Source organism: Thamnophis sirtalis, unplaced genomic scaffold (assembly GCF_051295495.1).
Source record: "Thamnophis sirtalis isolate CommonGarterSnake01/CBP01778 unplaced genomic scaffold, rThaSir2_p1.2 scaffold_9, whole genome shotgun sequence".
In the NCBI taxonomy this organism is placed as follows: Eukaryota; Metazoa; Chordata; class Lepidosauria; order Squamata; family Natricidae; genus Thamnophis; species Thamnophis sirtalis.
The window spans coordinates 75,108,473-75,121,956 of NW_028261389.1; the positions used below are offsets into that span (position 1 = coordinate 75,108,473).

The window sequence follows — 13,484 nt, forward strand, 5'->3', positions numbered from 1 at the left end:
CTGGATAAAAGCGTGCCAAATATCACTCACCTGGTGTAAGGAGGAAGCGGCAAGATAATTCTTGTCCATTTGTTGAAGGTGTCGGATACCAAGACCCTCTGGAGGTGATATCTGTTGCATTCTACGTTAGTAGGAAGGCAGTCTCTTACCACAGATTGCCATGTCAAACCAAGGTCCACAGAATATTCCAACTCAATAGCTAAAAAAAGAAGAAGAATGAAATGCAAACATTGTAAGATTGGGTTATAGGCAAGCATTAAAATATTACACGCGAAAAGATGATAAAACAGCACATTGATTTTACAGCCGGAAATATTTCTGTTGGGGATTTAACCTGAAATTTATAGTAAACTCCACAGCTAGAATAGTATTTGCACAACACTGGAAAAGTGAAGCGATTCCTACTGATGACAAAGTGATTAGGAAAATATTAGAATGTGCAGAAATGAATATATTAACATTGGCGATTAAGGAGAAAGAACAAACTGAATATCATATGATATGGGAATTATTTTATCAATGGTTATAGAATAAAAATGGAAGTTGGAAATAAAAGAAGGAGATTAAAGAAGAGTAGAAAATATGTTGAGATGGAATATAAATAATTTGATAATTGTTAGCATTATGATAATGAGGACTATTACTGTATGTTTAATGTAATTATTATATTTTTATAAGAAGAAATAACGAACAGGTTAGCAAACCTGTTCGTTATTTCTTCTTATAAAAATATAATAATTACATTAAACATACAGTAATAGTATAGTAGAATTATAGTATAATTCTAAGATTAGAAAATCAATATCAATTTAAATGATGTTGTAATTTGCATAGAGATATTTGTACCCAAATGACACATTGTTTAAGGAAAGATGGAATTTTCATATTTAACAAAACAAATAAAAACTTTTTATTAAAAAAAATGCCCGTGAAGATGAATAGAGATAACTTTTTTTTTGAAAATTTTATTAATTTCATATATACATTCACAATTATATGATCTCATAACTGTTATTAATAATATGTATTTATAAAAAAAATTCCCCTACAGTTGACAATATACTTGAGATTACTTTCTTACCATCCCATAACTCCATCTTATCTTACAACATTCCTACTTCTTCTTCCTTCCTTCCCTCCTTCCTTCCCTCCTTTCTTCTCTCCTTCTCTCCTTCCTTCCCTCCTTCCTTCCCTCCCTCCTTCCCCCTTCCCTCCTTCCCTCCCCCCTTTCTTCTCTCCTTCTCTCCTTCCCTCCTCCTTCCCTGCTTCCTTCCCTCCCTCCTTCCCTCCTTTCTTCTCTCCTCCTCTCCTTCCTTTCCCCCTTCCTTTCCTCCTACCTTCCCCCCTTCCTTCTCTCCTACATTCCCTCCTTCCTTCCCTCCTTCCTTCTCTCGTACTCTCCTTCCCTCCTTCCTTCCCTCCCTCCTTCCCCCTTCCCTCCTTCCCTCCCCCCTCTCTTCTCTCCTTCTCTCCTTCCCTCCTCCTTCCCTGCTTCCTTCCCTCCTTCCTTCCCTCCTTTCTTCTCTCCTCCTCTCCTTCCTTTCCCCCTTCCTTTCCTCCTACCTTCCCCCCTTCCTTCTCTCCTACCTTCCCTCCTTCCTTCCCTCCTTTCTTTTCTCCTTCGAATAGAGATAACTTGAAGGACTGCTCCAGAGGCACTTTTGTTCAAAGGCAACTGGGCTGCCTTGGTTTTCCTTTGAAAACGTTTCACTTCTCATCCAAGAAGCTTCTTCGGTTCTTCGGTCAGAGCTGAAGAAGCTTCTTGGATGAAGAGCGAAACATTTTCCAAGAAAAACCAAAAAAAGCCCAGTTGCCTTCTGAAAAAGCATCTTTGGGACAACCATGACCTAGATAGTTGGGTGTTGTGGCCCGGCAGGAGCCATTGGAGCTGTCACCAGACTCCTTATGGAGGCTTATAGAATGCTGCTGGGGGATGGGGGGGGGGCAAAAAACAGCCCGTTCTTTGCTCATTTTTGCCCTCCCCAGCCCCCAGGAGCTCTCTGAAAGCCTCCATAATGCTCTGCAGGGCCATTTTGGTGAAGGGAGGCAAAAAAATGCTATATTCGATGTATAAGACGCTCTACATGGGGCTGCCCTTGAAGAGTGTTCGAAGACTCCAGCTGGTCCAGAAAGCAGCCGCGTGAGCGATTGTGGGTGCACCCAGGTACACCCACGTCACACCTATCCTCCGCGAGCTGCACTGGTTACCCATTAGTCTCCGGATCCGCTTCAAGGCACTGGTCGTTACCTATAAAGCCCTTCATGGCATCGGACCTGGGTACCTGAGAGACCGCCTCCTGCCGATCACCTCCCATAGACCGATTAGATCACACAGGTTAGGTCTTCTCCGGATCCCATCTGCCAGCCAATGTCGGCTGGCGACTCCCCCGGGAGAGCCTTCTCTGTCGCAGCTCCAGCCCTCTGGAACGATCTCCCCGTGGAGATCCGGACCCTTACTACCCTACCGGCCTTCCGCAAAGCCGTTAAGTCCTGGCTGCTCCAGCAGGCTGGGGGGCTTTCGAAATATCCAGCCCCTCTGAAATTGTGACTGTTGTGTATTTTAATATGTTGTTTTGTGTATTATCCCCTTCCCTTGTTTTATTGTAAGCCGCCCGGAGTCCTTCGGGAGTGGGTGGCATACAAGATCAATAAAACTAAACTAAACTAAACCCAGATTTTCAGCCTCTTTTTTGGGGGAAAAGGTGCATCTTCTACTCCGAAAAATACGGTAATCAGATAGGCAACTGAGTGTGTTTAAGAGTGAACTAATGCTCTTAGGCATTTGGGTGTTGAGGTTGTAGGTGATCTCTGCCGGTGAGTGTAGTTATATTTTTATGAGTTGGATTGTTTCTGGCTTCTGGCATTCGGTTGTTGTTATCTGCACTTCTGATGGTTATAGCCTTGTATTCCAACTCCTCTTGGGATCTGGATGGCTTAAATCCAGCCAGCTTAAATAAATATACAGCCATAAAAAATAAATCAAACGGAGGGCAGGTTATGGAGCCGCCGAGAAGTTCATTGGCAGGCCCCGATGGATAAATCAAGGCATTTAGGCCGACAGAAATGATAATGAAGTTTTGAAATAGGCACAGGTGTTGAAATTGGAGATATGCGGCGTGGAGTTTCTCAGCCTTGGCAACCTGGAGGTGTGCAGACTCCAATTGTGGAAGTCCACACATTGCCAGCGCTGAAAGAATTTGGCAATAGTGATGGAGAGCCTGTACTATGAATTGGCACACTTTCGTGGTTCAGATTGATCCTTAACTGCAACTTTGCCAAGTGATCTCAGGTAGGTCATTGCTGGTAGTCCTCGGCTTACAAAGTTCCCTTAGGGAACCATTCAAAGTTACAAAAGCTGCGAAAAAAAAGAGGAATGAAGCCGTGTCTCTATACACTGCCGATTTCTTTTCAATAGTACGGTTTTAGGATACTTAGGTGTTTATGTGTGACACTTTATGTCACACCTAAATTAGGCATGAGGGCAGGACCAAGAAGCAATGGGTGGAAACTAATCAAGGAGAGGAGCAACCTAGAACTAAGGAGAAACTTCCTGACAGTGAGAACAATTGATCAGTGCCTGCAGGAGTTGTGAATGCTCCAACACTGGAAGTTTTTAAGAAGAGATTGGATAACCATTTCTCTGAAATGGTATAGGGTTTCCTGCTTGAGCAGGGGGTTGGACTAGAAGGCCTCCAAGGTCCCTTCCAACTCTCTTTATTCTACTCTACTCTATTCTATTCTATTTTACCCCATCCCATATTCTATTCTATTCCATCACATCCCTTATTCTATTCTATTCTATCCCACATTCTATTCTATCCCATATTCTATTCTATTCTATTCTATTCTATTCTATTCTATCCCATCCCATTCCATCCCATTCCATCCCATTCCATCCCATTCCATCCCATTCCATCCCATTCCATCCCATTCCATTCCATCCCATTCCATTCCATCCCATCCCATCCCATATTCTATTCTATTCTATTCTATTCTATTCTATTCTATCCCATCCCATATTCTATTCTATTCTACTCTACTCTACTCTATTCTATCCCATCCCATATTCTATTCTATTCTATTCTACTCTACTCTATCCCATTCCATATTCTATTCTATCCCATCCCATCCAATTCCATCCCATATTCTATTCTATCCCATCCCATCCCATCCCATCCCATATTCTATTCTATTCTATTCTATTCTATTCTACTCTACTCTACTCTATCCCATTCCATATTCTATTCTATCCCATCCCATCCAATTCCATCCCATATTCTATTCTATCCCATCCCATCCCATCCCATATTCTATTCTATTCTATTCTATTCCATTCTATTCTATTCTATTCTATCCCATCCCATATTCTATTCTATTCCTCTACTCCACTCCACTCCACTCCACTCCATTGTTGTAAATCGAGGACTACCTGTATATACACAGAAAGACAAATAAGCTCAGATGACCTTCTCATAAGTGGCGTAATTCTCATGGATAAGGTTTCTGACAGATGAACTTAGCGCTAGAATGAATTGGAACTTTAAAATGAAGAGTCAGGATTGCATTTGGGCAGGGAGTTAATTTCCCCTTTCCATTGAAATGGCTTCATTACTTATAAGTAAATAGCTATCTGCTTTATTAATTTCCTTTAAGGCTCATTCCCATTGTTACACTGAATTCTGATGTAGGGGGTCTGAGCTTAATAGATATACGCGATCCCATTCCCCTCTTGTCAAATTTAAACCCACTGCACGCCAATATAATTTATAGAAGTGCAAAGAAAATGTTAAGATAGTATTTTGGTCTCTGGAGTTAGAGACATTGTAATTATTTAGAGCGTGGCACCCCATAAGATGAGGAACTACGAGAAATCAAAGCCAGGATGGGAGATTTATGTGAGGAATGTCCAGCTCTTTTCTCCTAGATATGAATTACTCAGAACAGCAAATATATCCGTGAATAATATATCTGTTTTATAGCCATGAAAATTACAGCTAATCTCTGACTTATAACCACGAGTCAGATGAGAAGTACAGTTGTCAGTCATTGTGGTCGTAAGTCGAGGCACCTATGTGACTGAAAGTTACAAGCCACCAAATTTTGATCTTGTGAGTATGGGGATGCTGAAGTGTCAGAGGTCACATTTTTCAGTGGCGTCGTAGCTTTGAACGGCCACTAAATGAATGCTTGTTACCTGTATTAAAAAATGCTGCTGAACGGCCAGAATCATTTATGTGCAAAACTGGAAAAATGATAGCATTCCCCCCGATGGAATGGTGATCAAAAAAAGTGCTAGAATGTGCGGAGATGGATAGGCTAACAATGGTAATAAAAGAAAAAGGGGAAACGGAATATTATTTGATTTGGGACACATGGTATAATTGCTTAGAGAATAAAAGCAAAGAATAAGAATGTAAAAGTAAATTAATAAAAGAAAAAGGGGAAACAGAATATTATTTGATTTGGGACACATGGTATAATTGCTTAGAGAATAAAAGCAAAGAATAAGAATGTAAAAGTAAATTAATAAAAGAAAAAGGGGAAACAGAATATTATTTGATTTGGGACACATGGTATAATTGCTTAGAGAATAAAAGCAAAGAATAAGAATGTAAAAGTACATTAAGAAATCGCAAGAAATGTTATATACAGGAGGTTGTAGCACAGGACTCACAGGATATCACTACAATAGAGCTCAGGAGGTTTTTACAACAAAAAAGAACAATAGGCACACAGCCAGTACCTCAGCCACACAGGATGTTACAAAACAGCTGACTAATTTGCAAACATCAACTCCATCAACTAATCAAGATGCTGCAACACAGCCAACCAATCTGCTTGCAGCAGCAGAGCCAATACTCCACACACCCCCACCAGTATTTATAGAGGGACAGCAGCTCCAATCACGCTTTGCTCACGCAGGCACGAAGCTGAAGACACCAGCCTGAGGATGACGAGTGGGATCTCATCGAAACATCGCCAAGATACTCCCTGTTAGGAATATAATCTAACAGTTGGGTTGGCAATATATAAATCATGTAACAATGTTGTACCTCTTTCTTTAAACCATACTGCAAAATGTGATTGGTTGCTGTTTTCCTCAATCGGCCATAAGAGGGAGCCAGAATGACTGTTAGCTCTCTGTTTGTTAGATGCTGGGCTGATCTGATCTGAGTGTTTTGGAAGCTGACTGTTAGAAAGTGCCGTGAGCTATTGTAAGTTTTGCAACTGCTAGCAAACTTTGTGTACTGGACTGTTTGTATGATTATGGACTATGTTATTTGGATTATCCCTTAACTGAAAGATGTTGATGACTGACTGTCTTATCCGTGTATACTTGGACTGTTTGATGGACTCTGATACATCTATTTTCATGAAAGTAAAAGCCTATTTAAACTGCAGTGTCTCTGTGGGCTGGTTTGTGTGTTCTCCAACACAAATCTCACAACGCTTCTCTGAACACACTCCCAATCTTACACGGGAAAAGACTCGAATACACCAAAACCTGCATATCTCTACCCATGAAAATCTATGAAAACACACACACACACACACATATATATATTTACGTAACCACAATAATGGTTGTATAGAAGAGATATGTACACAAAAGGAAAGGAAGAATAATGAAAACAACTTGTACTTATGAGTTATATAGATAACGGAGCACTGTAAAGTTCGAAATGGTGATGCAAATTGAAGAAAACTGTTTAATTAAAAACTATTTAAAATAAATAAATAAATAAAAAATGCCGCTGAGGCAACCAAAACGTAAATGACAAATTTTAAAAAATGGCTTTTACCGTAACAAGAATCGGTGACCGAACAAGACGCAGCAAAATCCAGCTGAAGGAAAGAGTCCTCGTTTATGGCGATGTCGGTGGTGACCACGTAGCGAGTGCTGGCCTTCTCAATGAAGACCAAAGCGTCCCCCGAGGAGCCACAGACGGGCATTTTGGTTCCCCCCGGGTGGAGGAGCCATTTCTTGCTGTCCAAGGTGCTGAAATCATCTTCCAGGACTGTGTTGCCGGAAATATTCCCGCCAATGAGGATCTGGAATACAGAGACAAACAATGACGTAATTTCCCTGTGAGGAAGTTGAATTGAAAGGTCTGTGGGGATTCTCAATCATCCCTGGTCACGGCTGTCCCAAAGGCGCTTTCCCAAAAGACAACTGGAGTTTGCTTTCCCTTGAAAACATTTTACTTCTCACCCAAGAAGCTTCTTCGGTTCTTCTTCAGTGAACTGAAGAAGCTTCTTGGATGAGAAGGGAAACATTTCCAAGGATTAAAAACAAAACCTCCAAGAAAGTCCAGCTGGCCTTTGGGTTTAATTGAAATGTATATTTTTTTCACCATACCAGAGTGATCGCTGACTCAACCGATTACTAGGTTTTCGTATTTTGTGTCTGCTGTTTAATGAAAGCCCCCCCCCCCAAATGAAAATTCAGGCAGTCCTTGACTGAGGACCACATTGAGCTCAAAATTCTACTCAATAGTAGTAACTGTGAGACGGATCTTGGAGTCCTAGTGGACAACCATTTAAATAGGAGCCAGCTGTGTGCCAAAAAAGCCAACACAGTTCTAGGCTGCGTAAACAGAGGGATAGAATCAAGATTACGTGAAGTGTTAATACCACTTTATAATGCCTTGGTAAGGCCACACCTGGAATACGGCATTCAGTTTTGGTTGCCACGATGTAGAAAAGATTTGGAGACTCTAGAAAGAGTGCAGAGAAGAGCAACAAAGAGGATTAGGGGACTGGAGGCTATAACTCTAGAACATCTCGGGAAATTTCAACCAAACTGTACTGCCGTAAAATGGCTTCTACTGTACAGCGCAGTGGAGTTTCCATGGTAACGGCATCACAGTACTCCACAAGGGGGCTCCCTCTGGTAAAGGGGAAAATCCAACATTAGAAATTACATTTGTTGTGGACATTTTCCCCCTATAAATAAATTCCCAGGCAATGCCAAGTTATCAGCACTAGTATCGAATAAAGATGAAGGATTAACAAAATGTGGCTATGGAACAAGGGACTGTTTACTCTGTAATTACTCTGTAATTTTTCCTGAGTTTTAATAAAGGGTGCTAACTGACTCTTAAATTCAGTACGACTTAATTTTTTTAAAAAAAATGCCTGCAGTTATAAACAGCATATATTCCACGTAACAAATTATGTTATAAACAGATGGGAGCCTGGAATAGGCTTTGCAGGGAGGCAAATTTAGAAAAAAACATATTTTGCTCTGAGCCTGTCCTAAATAGATTAAGAGGTGCAGTACATTTTCCATAAATGGCTCTTAATGTCCTGTAAGCAAAGAATTATTTGCAATTATTATCCACAATTATATTCATAAATTGCTAACGTCTTCTCTAAATTATATAGAACCACAATCAAACTAAAAGTACTGGGAACAAAGCTTCTGTTGTGCCCTTCCCAGTGGTCAGCGGGATTTGGACAGGGAGGAGGTTGGGGAGGAACATGGGCCAGTCCTGGAGTCTGGGGAAGGCTCTGATGAGGGCTCTGTGTCGGAGGCAGAGAGGGGGCCAGGACCGTCTGACAGTTATCAGCTGCCTTCGGAGTCAGACGTCAGTGAGGCAGAGGAACAGCTGGAGCCTGTTCCCAGTGTGCGCATGCGCAGAGCTGCCGGACGAAAGGAACAGCTAAAGAACAGGGGTCGACTTGGGAGCAAGTTCACAGGTGGATGGTGAATGGCCCCTCCCAGAGGGAATAAGAGAGGAGCAAAAGGGGAGTGGAGTTTGCAGGAGACCATTAGTTCATTCCTGCATTCTTGCTAAGTATTGCAGCATCTGAAAGATATCGGCCTGGCCGCTCTCCAACCCTGATAAAGGTCGGTAATTGTGAACTACCTTAAAAGACTGTGGGAGAGGAAAGACTTTGCTGGAGAGGAATTCACTGTAAACTAAATAAAATAAGGGGTTTATCAGGACGAGGACTCGGCTTCGTGCTGCTGAGGAAGCCTCGGTCAGAAGAACTCCAATACTTGGTGTCATGCAAGTCATTGCAATTTGAAATTAATAGTAGATGCTTTACTCTGGCTTTTAGTCTGAATGGAAAACTAGCATACAGGTAGTCCGCAAATGACAATAGTTCATTTAGTGACCGTTCAAAGTTACAACGGCACTGAAAAAAACTGACTTATGTTCGTTTTTCTCACAATTGTCGTAGCATCCCCACAGTCACATGATCAGAATTCAGATCCTTGGAAACTGACTTGCATTTATGACGGTTGCAGTGACCGAGGGTCATGTGATCCCCTTTTGCGACCTCCTGAGAAGCAGTCAATGGGGAAGCCGGATTCATTTAACAACCATGTTACCAACTGAACAGCAGCACTGATTCACTTAACAACCGTAGCAAGAAAGGTCGTAAAATGGGACAAAACTGTCTTAACCACTGTCTCAGTTGGCAACAGAAATTTTGGATTCAATTGTGGTCATAGACCGAGGACTGCTATTATGAACTGTTTTTTTCCCCTCTTGTCAAAATTAATTACTCGTCTACTTTTTGAAACCTTTTAATATTTATTTATTCGGATCACATCTATTTAACAGGGAGTGACTGTGAACTTCTAAACACTTTTCTTTTTGTAAGCAAAAGGAAAGCAATATTTGTTTTCCTGGCATTTGTTCCTGCCATGAATTCGATATCCAAATATTTTGGGGGAATTTTAAGCAGAGGCAGATGGCTCAGAATTAAACATCACAATATGTAAATAGAAAACATAATTATTCCAACTCCTTCCTTAACACTGTTTTTACGGTAGCTCTTGGCCACAATGGGATCTGTATTTATTTTATTTTTTCCCAGCCCATAGTTTTTAGATGTATTGGAATTATAACTTTCTGAGTGTCTATTAAAACTTAATAGACTGATTGATTATTGATTTCCTGCTTCAGAAGGGGATTGGACTAAAAGACCTCCAAGGTCCCTTCCAATTCTATTCTATTCTATTCTATTCTATTCTATTCTATTCTATTCTATTCTATTCTATTCTATTCTATTCTATTCTATTCTATTCTATTCTATTCTATTCTATTCGAATCTATTGAATCTACTCTACTCTACTCTACTCTACTCTACTCTACTCTACTCTACTCTATTCATTAATGTAGGGGTTGGAGACTTGCGCTCTGAACAACGGGGCTAGCTCCAATTCCTGTCTCAGCTTCTGCCCATCTACACAGTTTGAAAGCACGCAAATGCAAGTAGATAAATAGGTACCATTTTGGTGGGAAAATAATGGTTTTCTGTGTGTCTCGGCATGTACTCACACCGGCCACATGACCACGGAAATTGTTTTTCGGATAACGCTGGCTCCCTTGAGAAATGGGCACTGTGCCCTAGATGCCAACACAACTGACAGGGAAACCTTCCCTATTTTTTTTTAAAAAAATAAACCCGTAAACTATAGTTGTCATCCTGACAGATTTGTATCAAGGGAAGGGTGTCCATCTGCAGAATGGGATTAAAAGTTTGCGTGCTCTCTGTTGCAATCTCAGTCTTGATTTTGATGCACTTACAAAACAAGTAGGGCTTGGATCACGATGCGCAACATCTTGCAGATTTTGACTTCTCGTGCAGAAACCATTGAAAATGGCTATTTTTATTAGTAGGGGGGGGGATTAAAAAAGATGGATAAAAAGTGCTTTGGAGAAGGCATCATGTCTACTGTGTTGTGGCCCGCCAGCAGTCAGTGGAGTTGACGGCAGAGTTGGATAGCGAGGAGATTGGGGAGGAACATGGGCCAGTCCTGGAGTCTGGGGAAGGTTCGGACGGGAGCTCTGCTTCGGAGGCAGAGAGGTGGCCGAGGCTGTCTGGCAGTGATCAGCTGCCTTCGGAGAAAGGCAGCAGTGAGGCAGAGGAACAGCTGGAGCCTGTTCCCAGCGTGCGCATGCACAGAGCTTCCAGAAGAAAAGAACAGCTAGGAAATCAAGGTTGACTTGGGAGTAAAGTCACAGGTCGATGGTAAATAGCCTCTCCCATAAGAAATAAAAGAGGAGCAAAAGGGGAGTGGGCTTTTGCAGGAAACAATTCGTCCATCCGTTATTTCGTTTCAGGAGTGTGAAGATCTGTCCGTGAATCTCAGAGACTCTGTGCCCAGCCTTTCCTTGCACAGCACCTCATTTGGGAAATATTTAGATGGCAGCTTTCCAAGATAGATAAGGTCTGTGGTCATCAATACTCCTTTGAAAGACTGTTTGCCAGGCCTTTGCTGAATGCGAATGAGAGGAATCCACATTCGTTTAATAAAAGGGGTTTTGTCGGGACCAGGAATCTTCTTTGTGCTTTTTGGGAAAGCCTCGGTGATACTGATTGAATTTCCCATCATTGTCAAATCATTGAAAAGTTTCTTGTCCTGGCTTCTTCTGCTTTGGTACAAAGTTTGCCCCCCCCCCCAATCTTTGTGACAGCCCCTCAAATATTGGAACACTGCTTTCATATCTCCCCTAGTCCGGTCATTAGACTAGACATTATAATAATATCTAGGAATGGAATGTATTATAGGGATGCGGTGGTTCAGTGGCTAAGACACTGAGCTTGTCGATCAGAAAGGTCGGCAGTTCAGCGGTTCGAATCCCTAGTGCCGCATAACGGAGTGAGCTCCCATGACTTGTCCCAGCTTCAACGTAGCAGTTCTAAAGTATATAAAAATGCAAGTAGAAGAATAGGGACCACCTTTGGTGGGAAGAGAACAGCGTTCCGTGCACTTTCAGTATTTAGTCATGCCGGCCATATGAGCATAGAGACGTCTTCAGATAGTGCTGGCTCTTCCGTGACCCGACAAAAGCGCGAACGTCATAAGCGCGCCGACAAAACCACGGCGCTAAAACCGCGATGTCAAAAGCGCGCCGACAACAGCGCGCCGACAACAGCACGCCGACAGAAGCGCGATTTAAGTTAAGGTAAGGTTTAGGGTTAGGTTTAGGTTTAGGGTTAGGGTTAGGGTTAGGGTTAGGTTTAGGGTTAGGTTTAGGATTACGTTACAGCACGCTTCTGTCGGAGCGCTTTTGTCGGCGCGCTTTAGAGCTCATTCGTCGCGCAGTTTTGTTGGCGCGGTTTTGTCACCGCGGTTTCGTCAGCCGCACTTTTGTTGTTCGCGCATTTGTGGTGGAACCCGCTCTTCAGCTTTGAAACGGAGATGAGCAACACCCCCTAGAGTTGGGAACGACTAGCACGTATGTGCAAGGGGGATTTTACCTTTAAGGAATGGAACAATCTTTGAACAGTATAAAGGGAAAAGAAACATCATGGATGGAACCCTCTTTTCAGATGCTCATTCCCCCCCCCCCGAATAAATAACGGTGCTCTACAAAGAATACTGAATATCGGGATTAACCACGTCTTATGTTTTCAGGTAAAAAGGACCACTTACCTGGTCAATGACCCAAGGGCTGTAGAAATGTCCGTTCTCAGAAGGCTGCCACCACCGGAGGCGCGTAGAGGGAGAACGAGCTTTTAAAGGGATTTCCAAAGCGATGTAACGTCCGATATTGCTCGAATTGCTGAAGAGAAATTCCTGCAGTAGATTCCACCGGAGTCCGCCATTAAGGGAGTATTGTAACAACACTGGCTGACTCCTGGGATCAGGTACGGCTTTGCCACATCCCAGCCTCATGAAGAATTGAACAAATCTACAGTAAGCACGAAAGAGCCCAAAATCAGAAGAAATATATTATTACTTTTTGTTGGAGAAGACACAAATCATTCCTTTTTGCCACAATGAATAACATTATATTGTTATGCTATTCTGGGTATATATCGACGCAGCTTAAGCCTTTGCCTCATTTTATTTTAATACACTACTTGCTTTTACTCTCTGTATTTTGTTTATCCATTAGAGAGGCATCCAAAGAAGTCTTTTAAAAAAGCTATTTTTCCTCCAGGCATCAGCATGGAATCAATAAATAGATTTACTTATAGCGCGCATATCTCAGTAAATTTGAATCTGCGCTGAAATTTCATGGTTTTAGCCCAGAAGCTTGGCAGCATATAAAAGACACAGCATAAAAGACACAGCCACGAGCTACATTCGTTTGTTTATTAATATACATATAATCTTTCAGTTTTCCAGAAGATGGAAATGCAGCTTCATAAAACCCAGAACGATGGGTAAATGGTTCCAAGAAAGGATTTATAGGAATTATTCTGGCCTAAAATCAGAAATACTGCTTCACGGAGTACATACAACGAAGGGCCAATAGCAGAGATCAAAGGCAGTCGAAAGAATAACGTTCAACAGATAACCAAAATTTATTTCACATCCGCAATAAAACGTTATTACATTTGAAATGTAAATATGGAGCTGGCATTTCTTCTTATTTCCTTTTCGTTATATTTAAGATAGTTGGTCCATAAATAAAACCCAAAGTGACAACTCTCAACAAGAATTTGTTTATCGGAATCCACAAGAGAAGGAAAATTAGGCATTTTTCTATCACTTCGCAGAAGGAATTCAA

The 13,484-nt window shown here is 41.7% G+C and overlaps 1 protein-coding gene across 1 annotated transcript in view; it reads right to left on the reverse strand.

The window, feature by feature from the left end:
* The window catches only part of RELN (reelin), a 389,713-nt gene that overhangs the window by 58,043 nt on the left and 318,186 nt on the right, over positions 1–13,484 (reverse strand). Inside the window, exons 44-46 of the mRNA XM_087722293.1 lie at positions 12,401–12,659; positions 6,804–7,053; positions 31–199 (exon numbers count right to left, since the gene is read on the reverse strand). Coding sequence (XP_087578419.1) covers positions 31–199; positions 6,804–7,053; positions 12,401–12,659 — 678 coding nt within the window. The remainder of the gene's footprint in view (positions 1–30; positions 200–6,803; positions 7,054–12,400; positions 12,660–13,484) is intronic.